The 17,734-nt window shown below is 53.6% G+C and overlaps 1 protein-coding gene across 1 annotated transcript in view; it reads right to left on the bottom strand.

Moving 5' to 3' along the window:
* The window catches only part of DTNB (dystrobrevin beta), a 107,193-nt gene that overhangs the window by 83,093 nt on the left and 6,366 nt on the right, over positions 1–17,734 (bottom strand). Inside the window, 7 exon segments of the mRNA XM_033054491.1 lie at positions 878–983; positions 3,225–3,379; positions 7,522–7,607; positions 9,413–9,626; positions 11,369–11,449; positions 12,714–12,781; positions 17,274–17,368. Of these exon segments, the coding sequence (XP_032910382.1) occupies positions 878–983; positions 3,225–3,379; positions 7,522–7,607; positions 9,413–9,626; positions 11,369–11,449; positions 12,714–12,781; positions 17,274–17,368 (805 nt within the window).

The following is a 17,734-nucleotide window of genomic DNA, read 5'->3' as shown; positions in this document are numbered from 1 at the left end:
GGGCAGGCCCCAAATGATGGACAAGGACAGGACTGAACAGGCACCATCAGGGATTATGGGATCAGGGACCAAAAGATGGGAGCAAAAGAGGTGGGAGCTGCTTTGGTCACCTGCAGTGGTTTTATTCTTTGTGTTGTTTCATTTTCTGGCTGTTGTGATTTTGCTTGTGGGTTTTATTTTCTGTTGTTGTTGTTGTTTTCTTGTTTAGGGTTTTGTTTGTGGTGGTTTTCCTGTGGTATTTTTGTTTGTTGTCAATTTTCTGCAAGGGTCAAGGTTTAGCTTTGGATGGGAATGATCCCAGTGAAGGGGAGCAGCCAGCCTGGTCCTGGCTGCTGCCAGGGAATGCCAGGATCAAATCAGGATCCCCTTTCCCTGGGGTCCACCCAACATTTTACCCAGAGGAACCTCCTCACCTTCTGGGCATGATTTCCCACAGGACATCACACCAGGAAATTGCCACCATCACAATTAATTGAAAAATCCCAGAATCCCTGAGGCTGGAAAATCCCTCCCAGCCCATGGAGCCCAAGCTGTGCCTGATCCCGTCCTTGTCCCCAGCCCAGAGCTCTGAGTGCCACATCCAGCCCTTCCTTGGACACCTGCAGGGATGGGCACTGCAAACCTGCCTGGGCAGCCCCTGCCAAGGCCTGAGCACCCTTTCCATGCAGAAATTCCTGCTGCTGTCCAAGCTGAGCCTGCCCTGGCCCAGCCTGAGCCCATTTCCCCTTCTCCTGTCCCTGTTCCCTGGCAGCAGAGCCCGACCCCCCCTGGCTGTCCCCTCCTGGCAGGGAGTTGTGCAGAGCCACAAGGTCCCCCCTGAGCATTTCCCAGTGTGAGCACAGCCCTGCTGCTCCCAGCAGGAGCACCCTGCATTTACCATTTTCCACGTGGGCCAGTCTGTGCATGAGGGGCAGCCACACAAGGCACTGGGGAGGAGGATCAGCCATCAGCGTGTCCAGGAACATGTTCAGCATCACCTTCTTCTGCAGGGAGAACACAGCAGTGCTGCTGAGAGAAAACACCCATGGCACACTGCTCTGGGCTGCACAGCAGGCTGGGGGTCTGTGCAGGGATCTTCATCTTTCCACACCCAGGAGATCTCTCCTGTCCATGGCCACTGAGTCCCAGGGCATGGCTGATAAAATTCCATCATCCCATGGGAGATGCTGCACCCAGGGGAGGAGCCAAGCATTTCCCACCCTGATCAAATCTGAGATTTGGAACATCAGAGCAGCCTTTCCCACTGGATCCCAGAGGAAAACCAGACCCTTCCACATCATCCCTGGAGCTTGGGAGGAAACTGCACCTTGTACAGGAGCACTGCTCCAACTGAGCCACATCTGTCACTGCAGGAGGATGCAGCCACCATGGGATGGCACTGAGCCACCACCCTGATTGACTGATGGGTGCCAGCTTGGATTCTCACTCTGGCAGGGTTTTGGATTTTTTTTTAAATTACTGTATTTCTATTCTAATTTTCCTAGTACAGAACTGTTATTCCCATTCCTGTATCTTTGCCTGAGAGCTCCTTAATTTCAAAATTACAATAATTTGGAGAGAAAGGGTTTAGATTGTCCTTTTCAAGAGAGGCTCCAGCCTTCCTTAGCAGACACCTGTCTCTCAAACAAGACAATACTGCAAGGGCTTCTCCAGCCTTGAAACTTCTCTGGGACACAACTTGTGCCTGCCAGGAATATTTCCTGTACTGTCACAGCCATGGAATCAGGGAATGGTTTGGGTGGGAAGGGAGCTCAGAACCCACCCAGTGCCACCCTGCCATGGCAGGGACACCTCCCACTGTCCCAATTCCCAGTGCCCAGCCTGGCCTTGGGCACTGCCAGGGATCCAGGGGCAGCCCCAGCTGCTGCAAACCCTGCCAGGAACAATTCCTGCCCAGGATCAAATGTAAATCTGGAGCCTCATTGATTCTGAAATCAAAGGCTGTTTCCTACTGTGTCATATTCCAAATATGCTAATTGCTAATTAACTTATATTTAGTCACTATAAATTTTACATCAAATGCTGCAGAAATGTTTCTTCTGGAGCATCATCGTGCCCACAGTCTAAACATTTAATTTCAGGCCTAAGATCAATCAGGTTCCTGTTTACAGTTGATTTAAGGATTAGTTATATTATTTACATTACCTCAAATGAGAAACAAATCATTGGAACAATTAAAACACAACTGCAGTGGAATTAAAACAAACTGGTGCACAGAAGGTGTTTGCTTTGAACAGATCCTGGAAGTGACTTTGTTGAAACTGTCTCAGCACAGTGACAGCTTTGAGAAATGGAGGGAAAACAGCAAAAATGGGATGGTTTGTGTTTTGGGGAAAACAGAGCCATTCCTGTTCTGATGGGGAACAGGGGCAGCCCTTCAGGGAGGGAAGGACAGGAAATCCTTTAGCTGCTGATTTTGGGCTGTTTCAAAGGGATTGGGCTGGGCAGGAGACCTCAGTGCCCCCCAGTCCCAATGCACTGGGAATGCCAGACCCTAAATCCTGAATCCCAAACACCAAATCCTGAATCCCAAACACCAAATCCTGAATCCCAAACCCTAAACCCCATATCCTAAATCTCAAATCCAAAATCCTAAATCCCATATCCCAAATCCTGAATCCCAAACACCAAACCCTGAATTCCAAATCCCAAACCCCAAATCCCCAATCCCAAATCCTAAACCCCGAATCCCAAACATCAAACCCTGAATTCCAAACCCCAAATCTTGAATACCAAATGCAAATCTCAAATCCCAAACCTGGAATCTTGAACCCCAAACCCTGAAATCTCAAACCCCAAATCCTGAATCCCAAACCCCAAAGCCACACCCCACCCATCCCAACCTGCTGGGGGAAGCAAGAGCGCACGGAATGCACTGTGTAGCCCCAATCCCAATCCCAGACCCCAATCCCAATCTCAAACCCAATCCCACACCTGCTGGGGGAAGCAGGAGTGCATGGCGTGCTCCGTGTAGCCCCAATCCCAATCCTCCAATCTCAATCCCAGACCCCAATCCCAATCCCAAATCCCCAATCCCCCACACCTGCTGTGGGAAGCAGGAGCGCACCGCCTGCTCCGTGTAGCCCCAATCCCAATCCCAATCCCAATCCCAATCCCAGACCCCAATCCCACACCTGCTGTGGGAAGCAGGAGCGCACCGCCTGCTCCGTGTAGCCCCAATCCCATCCCCAATCCCAATCTCAATCCCAATCCCAATCCCACACCTGCTGGGGGAAGCAGGAGCGCACCGCCTGCTCCGTGTAGCCGAAGGAGGGCCCCTCGAACACGGCCGTGGGCAGCTTCAGCACCTCCCGCAGGAACTGGTCAAACTTGGGGAAGATCAGCAGCCCGTTGGAATCTGAGATCTGAGAGAAAATATCTGTAAGGAAATAGAGTAAAACCCCGCAGTAAATATGGGATCAGTGTGGGGCAGTGCCCGGCCCTGCTCCCCTGGGATCCCCTGTGCTCTGTGAGAGTTCTGATCACTGATACCCACACAGGACTGAGCAGGGAACAATTCCCTGATTCTCCTTTCCTGCAGAGCTCCTGCCTGTGAGGAGCAGAATTCCACAGGAGCACACCCTGAACCTACAGAAGCCCCAGAGAGGCTCCCAGAATGAAAATCAGCTGTGGCAGTGCCAGAGCACAGCTGGCAGAGCTCTGGGGAAATGTGCACACCGAGGGATGGGGGATGGCAGGGGGACACAATTCCTGGGATTGGAAAAGCCCTCCCAGCCCATGGAGCCCCAGCTGTGCCTGATCCCCTCCTTGTCCCCAGCCCAGAGCTCTGAGTGCCACATCCAGCCCTTCCTTGGACACCTGCAGGGATGGGCACTGCAAACCTGCCTGGGCAGCCCCTGCCAAGGCCTGAGCACCCTTTCCATGCAGAAATTCCTGCTGCTGTCCAAGCTGAGCCTGCCCTGGCCCAGCCTGAGCCCATTTCCCCTTGTCCTGTCCCTGTTCCCTGGCAGCAGAGCCCGACCCCCCCTGGCTGTCCCCTCCTGGCAGGGAGTTGTGCAGAGCCACAAGGTCCCCCCTGAGGCTCCTTTTGTCCAGGCTGAGCCCCTTTCCCAGCTCCCTCAGCCTCTCCTGGGGCTCCAGCCCCTCCCCAGCCTCACCAGGAGCTGTTGGAACCGAGGGCAGCGACCTCACCCCAGGTACTGCACAGGGAATCTGATCCCATTTTGGATCTGAGATCTGGGCAGGAATTGTTCCCTGGCAGGGTGGGCAGGGCTGGCACAGCTGGGGCTGCCCCTGGATCCCTGGCAGTGCCCAAGGCCAGGCTGGACACTGGGAATTGGGACAGTGGGAGGTGTCCCTGCCATGGCTGGGGTGGCACTGGATGATTTTTAAGGTCCCTTCCCAAACCTTGAGAACATTTGTGATGAGAGGATTTTACACTTTTAAAACAACTCCGTGGGCACAACTGCATTCCTGAAAGCAAGAAGGGGCTGGGCAGATGTTCCCTGGTGTTTGCAAGGACAGAGGGGGAGGAGGGAGGTGCTGCAGGTGTCCCCTCCTGTCCCTGCCCCTCTCTGATCCCCCCAGAGCTCCTCTCCCCCCCACACACAGCTCTGCTGTCCCAGCCACGGCAAATCCCAGGGCAGGGGTGCAGAGAGTGATGTCCCAGGATCCAGAACTCAAAACCTCCCTGCAAAGGGATCCCTCAATCAGCCCTGAGTGCACTCCCAGAGCCAGGGCACTCTCTGAAGGGAGTTTTCACAACCTAGAACTCCCCAAAACGTGACAGACCCCAGATCTGAGCAGCACTGAGCCCTCTCTGCTGCTTCTTCAGGCACCATCAGTAATTCAACATCAAAAAGCTCCTGCTGCCAGAAAATAACCTGCATTTCAGTGATCAAAACCAGCTCCAGGAAAAAAAGACACTTCCAGAAAGGCATGTTGCCTGTCAGCTGCAGAAATACCCCAATTTCCTGAAAGAATGAGCTCAGGAAGAAGCCTGCAATGCCTCACTTAAGAGGGATTGAAGCTACAGGAGTTTGTACCACTGACTAAAGAGAGCAGCTTGAACTGAAGGTCTCTTGATTAATGTTGTAAAATAAAATGTACCAGGAGAAATGGAGAAAAAAATATTTAATATGGTGCATTTCTGTATTTTAGAGAAATAAGCCAGGTGGGAAAATTAGGCTTAACTTGGAAATGTGGAAAAAAAGTCAGGATGAAAATGCAGACAAAATGGAAACAACTAAAATTAGAGAGCCAAAATTGCAGAATGCTAAATCACTGTGGAGCAGAATCCCTGCACAGGAGCTGAAGGTCTGCAATGGACCTGGCAAGGAGGGATGGGTAGGACAGGACAGGGACACAAGAATTGTGTTTAAACTGGGCTGAAACCTCCTGGGGAGCTCAGGTGTGCTCATCTGAGCTAAGTGATGCTAAAGAGAGAGAAACTAAAGGTGTGGAAATCAGCTGAAAATGATGGGGACAGCCCACACCTCTAAACCCCACCTAGGTTTGTCTGGCAGTTTAAAAAGTGGGTTTGTTATCAGAGTGGAGAATTTCCCCACAGGGAATTAGCAGGGAATTGGAAATGACAAAAAGCAGGGTATAATGATTCCTTCCAATCCTGGTGCCAGGAGGAGAGGGAGCAGCCTCAGGCTGGACATCAGGAGGAGTTCCTGCTTGGGAAGGGAGCTCAGGCCTTGCAGGTGTCCCAGGAAGGGCTGGATGTGGCACTGGGGACACGGTGGGCACCAGCACAGCTGGGACCCCACGGGCTGGGAGGATTTTCCAGCCTCAGAGATGCAGGAAAAGGAGCTGCAGTGCAAGGAGAGCACATCCAGGAGATTCCAGAGGCAGGGAAGGGCCCCACTGCAGCTGTCCCATCATGTGCTATGGGCACAGGGACACTCCCAGGACATGGAACTGTCCTCAGAGAGGGCAGAGCAGAAGCTCCCACCATTCCCACAGACCATGGGAGGAGAAAACATGAAAACATGAAAAACAAACTGCCAGGAGTCCCAGAGTAGGGAGGCTGGGGTGGGAGCCTCCTGGACAAGAAGATTTTGGGGGTGAAGTGGGTCAGAAATCAGGGAGATATGGCAAGGAAAGGGGAAACCAAAGCAGCACAGAATAAAGCTCAGAAGAAACCAAGAATCAGGGAAGAGCTGAGACAGGGAGGTCAGGAAGCTGCTCCTGCCCAGAGCAGAGCACAGGGATCAGGAGCTGCTCCTGCCCAGAGCACAGGGATCAGGAGCTGCTCCTGCCCAGAGCAGAGCACAGGGATCAGGAGCTGCTCCTGCCCAGAGCAGAGCACAGGGATCAGGAGCTGCTCCTGCCCAGGGCACAGGGATCAGGAGCTGCTCCTGCCCAGAGCACAGGGATCAGGAGCTGCTCCTGCCCAGAGCAGAGCACAGGGATCAGGAGCTGCTCCTGCCCAGAGCAGCTCACAGGGATCAGGAGCTGCTCCTGCCCAGAGCACAGGGATCAGGAGCTGCTCCTGCCCAGAGCAGAGCACAGGGATCAGGAGCTGCTCCTGCCCAGAGCAGAGCACAGGGATCAGGAGCTGCTCCTGCCCAGAGCAGAGCACAGGGATCAGGAGCAGAATTGGTCTCTGCTTCTCCATCTGGCACTGCTCATTCCAGTGCCTGCCCTGGGTTTCCTGGCCTGGAAGGGGAAGGGAGCAGCTGGAAGGGGAAGGGAGCAGCTGGAAGGGGAAGGCAGCAGCTGTTTGCAGTTCCCCATTTGCTCAGGATTTTACAGAACACTCTTTCAGCTCCAGTTTTGTCTCCAGGCTGAGGAATCCTGCTCCATGTCCTCGTCCAGCAGGATTTGGGGTTTGGATGCTGGGTCAGCTCCACACCCCAGAACTGCTGGGGACAGGGAACCTGCTCAGAGGGGAAAGGAACTGAGCCCAGGAGTCAGCAGGGCTCAGGGGAAGGGACAGGGTTGGAGCAGCCTGGGACAGTGGGGGGTGGCCCTGCCATGGCAGGGGTGGCACTGGGTGGCTCTGAGCTCCCTTCCCACCAAACCAGGCTGGCATTCTGCCTCAGAAGCTGGAATGAGAGATGAGAAGGTGCAGAGAGCCTCAAGGGAAGCAGGAGATTCACAGGAATCCAACATCCTCAAAGCAGGGAAATGGTGACAACTGGGACATTCCCATTGGAAAATCAGCCCTCTAGTTCTCCATTGAAAGTGTCCAAGAGCTCAGACTAAAGCAATGGCCTTGGGAAACCTCCTCAGACCTGGGCTGGGGATAACCAGGAGCTGGAACATGGGATAAAATATCCCTGGATGTGGCACTGACAGTGGGGGCTGAGCACAGCTTGCATTGGATGGGCTCAGAGGGATTGTCCCACCTTAATGACTCTGGAATTCTGGGATTTACAGCACAGCTCCAGGCCAGTGTAAGACACAGAATCAACAAAACAAAAAACCCAACAAACAAACAAAAAAAGAAAACCAAACAAAAACCAACAAACAAAAAAAACCCCAAAAAAGCCCCCAGAACTGAAGAGAACAAGGCCAGGAGAGGAACAGGCACTCCCCAGCAGTACTCACATCTGAGCTTGTCCAGGATCTTGCCCCCACACATGGTGGCCAGCATGGCTTTCACTGAGAACACCGTCAGCTTGCCGTGGCCCTCGCTGCAGGGAAGAGAGACAGGCTGAGAACCCCTGAGATTCACAGGGAATGGGAGCACAAACCCCCCAGGAAAAATGGGAATTAACAACCACCCAGTAGCATTTCATGTGCTGCACAGGGAATGGGAAATTCAGAGTTGGGGAAAGCACAGGGTGAGTGTGGGGAGAGCTGGAAAACCAGAATTGTCCTGAAGGGAATCTCTGAGAGCTGGAGAGGGGCTTTGGACAAGGGGCTTGCAGGACAGGAAAGGGTTTGGGTGGGAAGGGAGCCCAGAGCCCACCCAGTGCCACCCCTGCCATGGCAGGGACACCTCCCTGTGCCAGGCTGGACACTGGGGATGGAGCACCTGGGCACTGGGAGGTGTCCCTGCCAGGGTAGGGGTGGCACTGATGATTGGTACAGTCCCTTCCCACCCAAACCATTCCAGGATTGTGGCATTTACCTGCCAGGGGAATGTTAAAGGTTCTGATGGTGCCAGCAGCAGCCTCTGTGAGACCTGTGTGACTCTGCATTCCAGCAGCTCAGGATTACAATCCCAGCAACTCAGGGCTGCAATCCCAGCATGGATGGGCTCTTTCACCAAGCCCCTGCCTGCCGTGCTGCTGAGCTCCTGGAGAGGGAGCCTCTGTGCTGGGATCCAGGGGCTGTGCTGGGATCCACCCAAGGCAGAACTCACAGGGTTGGAGACAGTGGGGAACAAAAACCTACCTCTAACTAAAGAACAAAACCTACCTCTAACTAAAATATAAAAACCTACCCCTAACTAAAAAATAAAAACCTACCTCTAACTAAAAAATAAAAACCTACTTCTAACTAAAGAACAAAAACCTACCTCTAACTAAAGCCTCCATCTCCTGAGGCAGCTCCTACAATCATGACCATTCCTGGGTTTAAATCCTGTGGTTTTTAGTGTGAGCTGCCTGAGAATAACCAAACCCTCACCTGAGAATAACCAAACCCCCAGGCAAGCCTTACAGCTTGAACAGAAAGTGCCCTGGTTCTGCTGGCACAGGACCTGCCCTGAGCTGGGGACTGCCCTGGGGAAATCCCCTCTGTGGGGCACAAGCAGAACCAGATCCCACAGAAAAAAAAAAAAAAAAAAAAAAAAAAAAAAAAAAAAAAAAAAAAAAAAAGAGCTGATTTGGAGAAAGGCAAGACCAAAGTCAGAAATGCCAAGCACTGCTGCTCAGAACACAGAGGGACACAGCTGCTCCAGAGCAGCAGAGCAAACCCTGCAGAGAGGGGCTGGGAATCAATAAACCTGGGCATGAGGAGCTGGCTGGACAGAGCCCTGAGTGAGAAATGAGAATCAGCTCATGGGGTCAGTCAGAGGGGACTGTCCAGACAGGGCTGAGCTTAAAAAGGGTTTGTGAGCAAGATTCAACAAAACATTCAGATTTCCAGCACTGCTCCCTGCACAGTCTCACCCCAGGCCCAGCCCAGATCAGGGCTGCCTTCAGCTCTCCCCAGAGAGCTGCTGTGGCAGCCCTGGGCACATCCTGCAGCTCAGGGCAGCACACAGGGGCAGGACTGGCCTGGTAACCCAGCACAGCTCAGCACACAGGGGCAGGACTGGCCTGGTAACCCAGCACAGCCCAGCACAGCACAGCCCAGCACAGCACACAGAGCAGCACTGGCCTGTCACAGCCCAGCCCAGCCCAGCCCAGCCCAGCCCAGCCCAGCCCAGCCCACAGAGCACCACTGGCCTGTCACAGCCCAGCCCAGCCCAGCCCAGCCCACAGAACACCACTGGCCTGTCATGGCCCAGCCCAGCCCAGCCCAGCCCAGCCCACAGAGCACCACTGGCCTGTCATAGGCTGCCACCATGAAGTTGAGCAGCAGGCTGATGGACTGCTCCACGCTGATCTGGTGGGTGGAGGGCAGGCGCTTGTTGAGCTGGTAGTAGATGGATGAGATGATGGTTTCCAGGCGGGACACGTTGATCTCGCTGCTGTGATCCAAGGTGTTAAGGCCATTGTCTCGGAAGGCTTCAATCATGTTCCAGATATCTACAAGGTGAACTGTAAACAAAGGGAAACCCAGTGAACTGCTGCTCTGCAAGGCAGGCAAGCCCCGTGTGGGGAGAGGCAGCTCTGCTCTGGAACAGCCCTGTGCTCACCCCCAGCTCCCAGGGGGACACAGCTGTGCCCAGATGTGCCTCTCACTGCCCCTGCAGCACCTGGGTGTGTCAGAACAGCTCCTGAGGGAGCAGAGCCCTCCCCAGAGCAGGCAGTGCTGCAGCCAGCAGCCACAATCCCTCCCTGGAGGGTGGCACAGGGTGCCCAGAGCAGCTGGGGCTGCCCCTGGATCCCTGGCAGTGCCCAAGGCCAGGCTGGGCACTGGGGACAGTGGGAGGTGTCCCTGCCATGGCAGGGCTGGATGGGCTGGGATTTGAGGTCCCTTCCCACCTCCAAACCACTCTGGGATCTGCTGATGCTCTAAACCCACCACACACTGTTTACAGTAACCCTGACCATGCTGACTGTGGAGTGCTGAAGGAGGAACCTGATGTTCCAGTCCAACCCTGACTGTTTCCAGTAGATCCAGTTCCCAAACCCAGAGCACAATGTTTTATAAACACAGCTCTGGGGCTCCAGCACTGCCTAAACTTCCCTGCTGGATCTAAGGAGGGTTAACAACGTGCAGAAATCCTTTTCCAAACCTCACTAAGTGATCTGCACAACCACATTAAACGTTTTGAAATGTTCCCAAGCTTTAAGGTTTGCAGGAGGGTGGAGAAGACATCTAAGGATGAGCAGGCACCCAAACTGAACATGATCCAGCAGCCAGAGCAGGGCCATGGTGAAACTCCTGCTGATCTCCCCACAGCCCTGCAGTCACTGTGAGCCCCTGCCTCTCTCACACTGAACCAGTTTTGTATTTCTCACATGTTCTCACCCCCTGGAGCAGCCTGTGGCCAGAGAGAGCCCAGAGCTGCACAGCCCCATCCCAAACCCAGGGGTGGCAAAGGGCCCAACTCTGGAACTGCCATTCCTCTGTGCTCCCTGCTGCAAAACTGAGCTTAAATCCTAAACCTGCAACTGCAGCCAGGAGCTAACCCTGTGTCCACGAGTGAGCACAGGGCCCTGGGCTGTGGCCACCACAGCAGGGACACAGCAGGGACACATGTCCTGCTGGCTTCCTCCTCCTCTTTCTCAGCCCTTCTCCTGCCTCCTCTTCATCCTCAGCTCTTCTCAGCAGTTCCTGGCTCTGGGATGAGGATCTCCTCCCCTGTTATCCTGCTCTGCTCTCTGCTGTGTGCAGCTCAGCTAGGGGAGGGCACAAAGTGCATCCTGCTCACCTGTGCCTCACCTGTGCCCTGGGGGCTGTCCCAGATCAGAGCCCAGGGCAGAGAGGGGAGGACCTGCACTGCCCAGAGCTCTCCAGTCACTGATGTCACACGTGTCCCCACAGGGACAGCTCCAGGCAGGGATGTCCCTGTGCTCCCTGTGAGCCCCTCACACAGCTTCAGACATCTACACCCAGCTCTGAGGGCACCAACAGCTGCCCTGGGACTTCACATGTCCTGAACATTGAAGAACAAACTGGAAACACCCAGAGTACTGGGCAAGCACTGCTGCCTCTTGAATTACACATGAATTATCTCTCAGCTCTCTGTGCAAGCAGCTGGCAGGGCCTGTCCCTGGGCACAGGGGCTGCAGGGTGTGAGCAGCCATGCAGGGTGTGAGCAGGGTGAAGCAGCCATGCAGGGTGTGAGCAGTGTGAAGCAGCCATGCAGGGTGAGGACTCTGGCTGCACTCACGGTTGCACCTCTTCTGCACGAAGCGCAGCTTGCAGGCGGTTCTGTACGTGGACAGCCGGATCACATCGAAGTTCTGGGCTCCTGCAACACAAACACCCCTGGGCTTGCATCCCCTGCACCAGCCCCCTCCCCTCAGGCTGCTGAGAGCAGGGAAAAGGCTCCAGTGTGTCCTCACACACATCCACAGCTGTGCCCAGGTAAGAGCCCAGCCCTGGGCATTCCAACAGCAGCAGGAGCTGGAGCTGCTGCAGAGAGCCCAGAGGAGCCCCAGAGCTGCTGCAGGCACGGAGCCCCTCTGCTCTGAGCCAGGCTGGGAGAGCTGGGGGTGCTCACCTGGACAGGAGAAGGATCCAGGGAGAGCTCAGAGCCCCTGGCAGGGCCTGAAGGGGCTCCAGGAGAGCTGCAGAGGGACTGGGGACAAGGATGGAGGGACAGCACACAGGGAATGGCTCCCAGTGCCACAGGGCAGGGCTGGCTGGGATCTTGGGCAGGAATTGTTCCCTGGCAGGGTGGGCAGGGCTGGCACAGGGTGCCCAGAGCAGCTGGGGCTGCCCCTGGATCCCTGGCAGTGCCCAAGGCCAGGCTGGACACTGGGAATTGGGACAGTGGGAGGTGTCCCTGCCATGGCAGGGTGGCACTGGGTGGTTTTAGGGTCCCTTCCCACCCAGAACCACCCCCTGATTCCATAACAAGGCTGCTCTGGGAACAAACCAGTATAATTGTGAAGTTTTAAGGCAGAGCTCCCTCAGTGCAGCTGGAATTAAGGACATGCTGCCCTGACCCAGGAACTGCCTCCAGCCCCAAGTCCCTGCAGGACAGCAGGACAAGGTGATGTCATGCAAACACAAATTCTTAACTCCTCCTTTCCAGAGGAACCCTGCCCTAATCAGCCCCCAAACCATTTCTCAAGTCACACCAGCATTTCAGGGCCATTCTTTATCTTTTTTTCAATCCCAAAGGTGCTCTGTGTGCTGTCATTGTTTATTTAACAGCTGTCCACAACCCTTAGGCACTGGCACAGGTGAGAGGTGTGAACATTCCCTAAGGAATCCCCCAAAGCCAGGGATAAATGACCTTCCCAGGCCATTTATAAATGAGATAAATGAACATTTACAAAGGGATAAATGACCCTCCCAGGCAGCTGTGACTCCCCTTCTCCTCCTGAGCAGCCCCCAGCAGCACCCTGGATGATTTTCCCTGCAGGGGCTGGTGGGACAGGGCAGGACAGGGCAGGACTGGGCAGGACAGGGCAGGACAGGACAGGACAGGGTGATCTGGTGCAGCTGTCACAGGGGAGCTCCCAGTGAGGAATAAATGACATTGTGTCTTCAGATTTCCTACTTACTCATTTCCATGAACAGCTGCCTCTTCTCTGCCATGGTCCTCCTCCTCTTCCCACTCTCCTCAATCATTCTGGAGACACAAATGGCAAACACTGCTCGTGTTAGAACTGCTGGCACCAGAACAACGTGCTGTGAGCAGCAGGGTTCTGTCCCTCAGTGGGAACAGCCTGCTTCTGTGTGGGGACAGGGGATTCCAGGACACAGCCACCTCTCATTATCCCCACTCCTCAGCCCTGCCAACCCTTCCAAGGCAGGCCCCAGCACAGCAAACTGCACTCTGAACACCTCAACTGCTTGGGTTTGGAAAGCTCAGAGCTGCTGGAAACAAAAACAGTTTGGTGACAGAGGGTTCCCTTTGCTAGGAAAACAGATAAAAGTGACAGGAGCAGGGAGGAGCTTGTACCCCAAGGTAAGGGGGCACAGGGACAGCACAGCAGAGTCCTAAGAGATGCCAAACTTCAATCCACTGCAGCAAAACAAAGAGCAAGTGAATTCAGCATCAGTGCAAAATTTAACTTACAGTTCAACTAATGATTACATGATTCTTTGGTTACCAAATTCACCAACTTGAAAACCATTAAATACAGGTTTTACGTGTCTAACTCCCAAAAAAACAAAAATCCCAAACAGTTCTAGAGTTCCACACAGACCTACAGGAGGTAGTTGGACAAATGGCACCAGGAGGGGACAGAAGGGCACCAGGAGAGCTGTGCCCTGGCACTGCCACACCTCCCTGAGGAGCAGCCCCTGAGCACTTCCCCTTTTCCTGCTCCAACCCCAGTGCTTGGAACCCACCAAACCCTGTTCAGGAAGGAGAACCAGCCCATGGGCTCTGACCTGAAAATACTCTCTTATTTCCTTGGCTTTTTCAGCTTTCAAAAGCCACAGACTCAGAACCAACATGCTGCTGTGGCTTTATTGTAGTTTTTTTTACAGGAAAAAGCCTCAGTGGCTTTTTTATGACTTGTAAAAGTTGGGGGTTTCAGGCACATGAGCTCCAATCCCACCTCATTCTCCCCTTCAGTACCATGGCTTCCACTTCCTTCCCCAGAGATCCCTCACTCATGGAATTACAGAATGGTTTGGGTGGGAAGAGACCCCAAGGATCCCCTTTCCCTGGAGTCCACCCAAGATTTTAACCAGAGGAACCTCCTCACCTTCTGGGCATGATGTTCCACAGGACATGACACCAGGAAATTGCCACCATCACAATTAATTGAAAAATCCCAAAACCCCTGAGGTGGAAAAGCCCTCCCAGCCCATGGAGCCCAAGCTGTGCCTGATCCCCTCCTTGTCCCCAGCCCAGAGCTCTGAGAGCCACATCCAGCCCTTCCTTGGACACCTGCAGGGATGGGCACTGCAAACCTGCCTGGGCAGCCCCTGCCAAGGCCTGAGCACCCTTTCCATGCAGAAATTCCTGCTGCTGTCCAAGCTGAGCCTGCCCTGAGCCCATTTCCCCTTGTCCTGTCCCTGTTCTGGCAGCTGAGCCCAGCTCCCAGTCACTGCCAGACACTTGGAAAGGTGGTGAAATGAGGCTCTATCAGAATAATTGACAAACCTGTTTTTAATCCCTGAACACGAGGCACAGGAGGATCCCTCGCTGATGGGGCTGGCAAGAAGGAAGATGAGGAGTCTTTCTCAAGTTCAGAGCAGGAATGAACCAAACCCACAAGAACTGCAGCTATGTTTGAGATGCAAATTACAGTGCTCAGCTCCCAAAACAGGGAAGGGAAAGAGCAGCTTGGCCTGAGCTGGTTTGGTTTGTCAGGCTGGCTTCTCTGAAGGGGGTGGGGAGGCTGCTTTGGGTTTTGCTGGGGATTTTTTGGGTGGGTTTTGTTTGCTTGCTGGTTCCTTGTTATTTTATTTTTTTTTTAATGTAGCAAAATCCATGAGTAAAGTGCCAGGAAACACAACACAGGCTGGAATGATGTGGCAGCCAGGAATTCCTGAGGTGGCTGCTCTCATTCCATGGGCACATGGAGGGGAAACCACTCCAGAACAGAACCCAGCAGGGGCTGGAGGGACCCCAGAGCCCAGCCAGAGCCAGCCCTGCCATGGGCAGGGACAATCCCACCGTCCCAGGGGCTCCCACCCCACCCTTGGGCACTGCCAGGGACAGCAGGATAGGATTTCCTGTTATTTGGAAATCCTCACTGAAAAGCAATGTTTATCTAAAATCAGAAATCTGTGCAGTCCCTTAGAAAACCACACTGAGTGTGTGATTGAAACTTCCAAAATTTTACCATTCCCTCCATCCTTTCACCTTCTCCCCCTTTCAAAAGCTACAACACTTGAGTGCCCTCAGCAGCACCCTCTGACAGAGTTATCAGCAAAGTCAATCTATAAATTCCACACCAATTACTGTGGGAAATCCTACACTCAGCCACCATCTCCAGAATCTTTATTAAACTGACATTGTTCTTGTTCCCCTTGTTTCACAGCTCTTTTCTCTCCCTGTTTCTCCCCAGTGCTCTGTGCCAGGGCAGAGCTCTGTGCAGCCCCAGCACAGGTGAGACTGGCACAGCCCTGCAGGGAGCTCTGCCAGCCCCAGAGAGACATGGCTGTGATGGCAGTGCCACCATGGCAGTGACACCATGGCTGTGACACCATGGCAGTGACACCATGGCTGAGCCACCATGGCAGTGACACCATGGCTGTGCCACCGTGGCAGTGACACCATGGCAGTGACACCATGGCTGAGCCACCGTGGCAGTGACACCATGGCTGTGCCACCGTGGCAGTGACACCATGGCAGTGACACCATGGCAGTGACACCATGGCTGTGACATCCCTGGTTGTGCCACCGTGGCAGTGACACCATGGCTGTGCCATCCCTGTGCCATCCCTGGCTGTGCCACCATGGCTGTGACATGCCTGTGACATCCTGGCTGTGCCACCCCTGTGTCACCATGGCTGTGCCCACCCTGGCTGTGCCCTGTCCCCTCCCTGCTGTCCCCTGGCTGTCCCCTGTCCCCTGGCTGTCCCCAGGCTCAGGCCAATACTACAGGACCTTGCTTAGCAGGTTTCGCTCTTCTTGGAGCTCATCAGCTGTAGGTAACGGCCCCAGGCAGAGCCCAGCACAGCTCAGCTCAGCTCAGCACAGCTCAGCACAGCTCAGCTCAGCACAGCTCAGCTCAGCACAGCTCAGCTCAGCAGTGCTCCCACCTCTGCACCCACAGCCTTCATTTGGATGGGTTCATTCTCTGCTTCCAGCTGTGGGGAGCAGCCCACAGCAGGGTCTCACCTCTGGGGTTTCATTCTCTATTTCACCTGCAGGGTCTCACCTTTGGGGTTTCATTCTCTATTTCCAGCTGCAGGGTCTCACCTCTGGGGTTTCATTCTCTATTCCACCTGCAGGGTCTCACCTCTGGGGTTTTATTCTCTATTCCACCTGCAGGGTCTCACCTCTGGGGTTTCATTCTCTATTTCCAGCTGCAGGGTCTCACCTCTGGGGTTTTATTCTCTATTCCACCTGCAGGGTCTCACCTCTGGGGTTTCATTCTCTATTTCCAGGTGCAGGGTCTCACCTCTGGGGTTCATTCTCTATTTCCAGGTGCAGGGTCTCACCTCTGGGGTTTCATTCTCTATTTCCAGGTGCAGGGTCTCACCTCTGGGGTTCATTCTCTATTTCCAGCTGCAGGGTCTCACCTCTGGGGTTTTATTCTCTATTCCACCTGCAGGGTCTCACCTCTGGGGTTTCATTCTCTATTTCCAGGTGCAGGGTCTCACCTCTGGGCTTTCATTCTCTATTTCACCCTGCAGGGTCTCACCTCTGGGCTTTCATTCTCTATTTCACCTGCAGGGTCTCACCTCTGGGGTTTCATTCTCTATTTCACCTGCAGGGTCTCACCTCTGGGGTTTCATTCTCTATTCCCACCTGCAGGGTCTCACCTCTGGGGTTTCATTCTCTATTTCACCCTGCAGGGTCTCACCTCTGGGGTTTCATTCTCTATTTCACCTGCAGGGTCTCACCTCTGGGGTTTCATTCTCTATTTCCAGGTACAGGGTCTCACCTCTGGGGTTTCATTCTCTATTTCCCCCTGCAGGGTCTCACCTCTGGGGTTTCATTCTCTGCTCCCACCTGCAGGGTCTCACCTCTGGGGTTTCATTCTCTGCTCCCACCTGCAGGGTCTCACCTCTGGGCTCTCAGAACCATTCCCAGCCATGGGTTTGCACTGAGCTGCAGCCTCCTCAGGAGGAAAGTTCATTCAGCAATGACTGAACCTGACTTGGCTCACATTCCTGGTGTTGCCTGTCATTAGCAGAAATAATATTTGATGTCACTGATTAAACTGCAGCTGGTGCATGAGGATAAAGCTGTGCCCACAGCTATTCATGGTCAGAAATCACTTGGGATGGAAATAAAGCAGAAAAGCAGTTTGGGCCATGGGCTGAGCTGTGCCTGGCACAGGGAAGGGGGCTCAGGGACTTTCTGCCATCTCTGGGCAGCAGGAACAACTATCCTGGTGTTCCAAGGAAAAGCTTTGCTCCCCTCTGGAAAATGTAACTTTAATAAAGAACAGAACTGGGGTGAAGATATTGAATAAAAATCGAGGGCATACCTGTGCTGGCAGCAAAGGTGTCCACCTGCTTTGGCACTTCCTTGCTTTGGGCTTCTCAACTCGTCTGGCTTCAACTGACACTGCATTGAAATCATCTAAAATAATTGCTGAGCTGTCACAAATGTTTTGGTAAAGTGTAAAATTAAACTTACTTATGATATAAAGGTATTTCTATTAGTTCATCTCAGATGTCAATAAATATATGAAGTATTTTTCCTTTTCTTTCCTAATTGGAGAACCTCTCAATAACTCATTTAATCCCCTCCTCTGCCTATCCAAAATATCTGATGCTCATTTCTTTCTTTCTCCTGGTTCATACTCTGAATTCCTTTCCTCAGAAACATAATTAATCAGAACATAATTAATCAGAAGTGCTCCTTTGCTCCCCTGTGCCTTTTCCTAGAGGAGGAGAGACCCAGAAGTGATCTCAGGGGACACACCTGACCCCTGGAAGAGACAAG

The sequence above is a fragment of the Catharus ustulatus genome, chromosome 3 (genome assembly GCF_009819885.2).
Source record: "Catharus ustulatus isolate bCatUst1 chromosome 3, bCatUst1.pri.v2, whole genome shotgun sequence".
Lineage (NCBI taxonomy): Eukaryota > Metazoa > Chordata > Aves > Passeriformes > Turdidae > Catharus > Catharus ustulatus.
The sequence above is the reverse complement of the archived record's forward strand: the minus strand, read 5'-3'. Positions and strand labels throughout refer to the sequence as shown.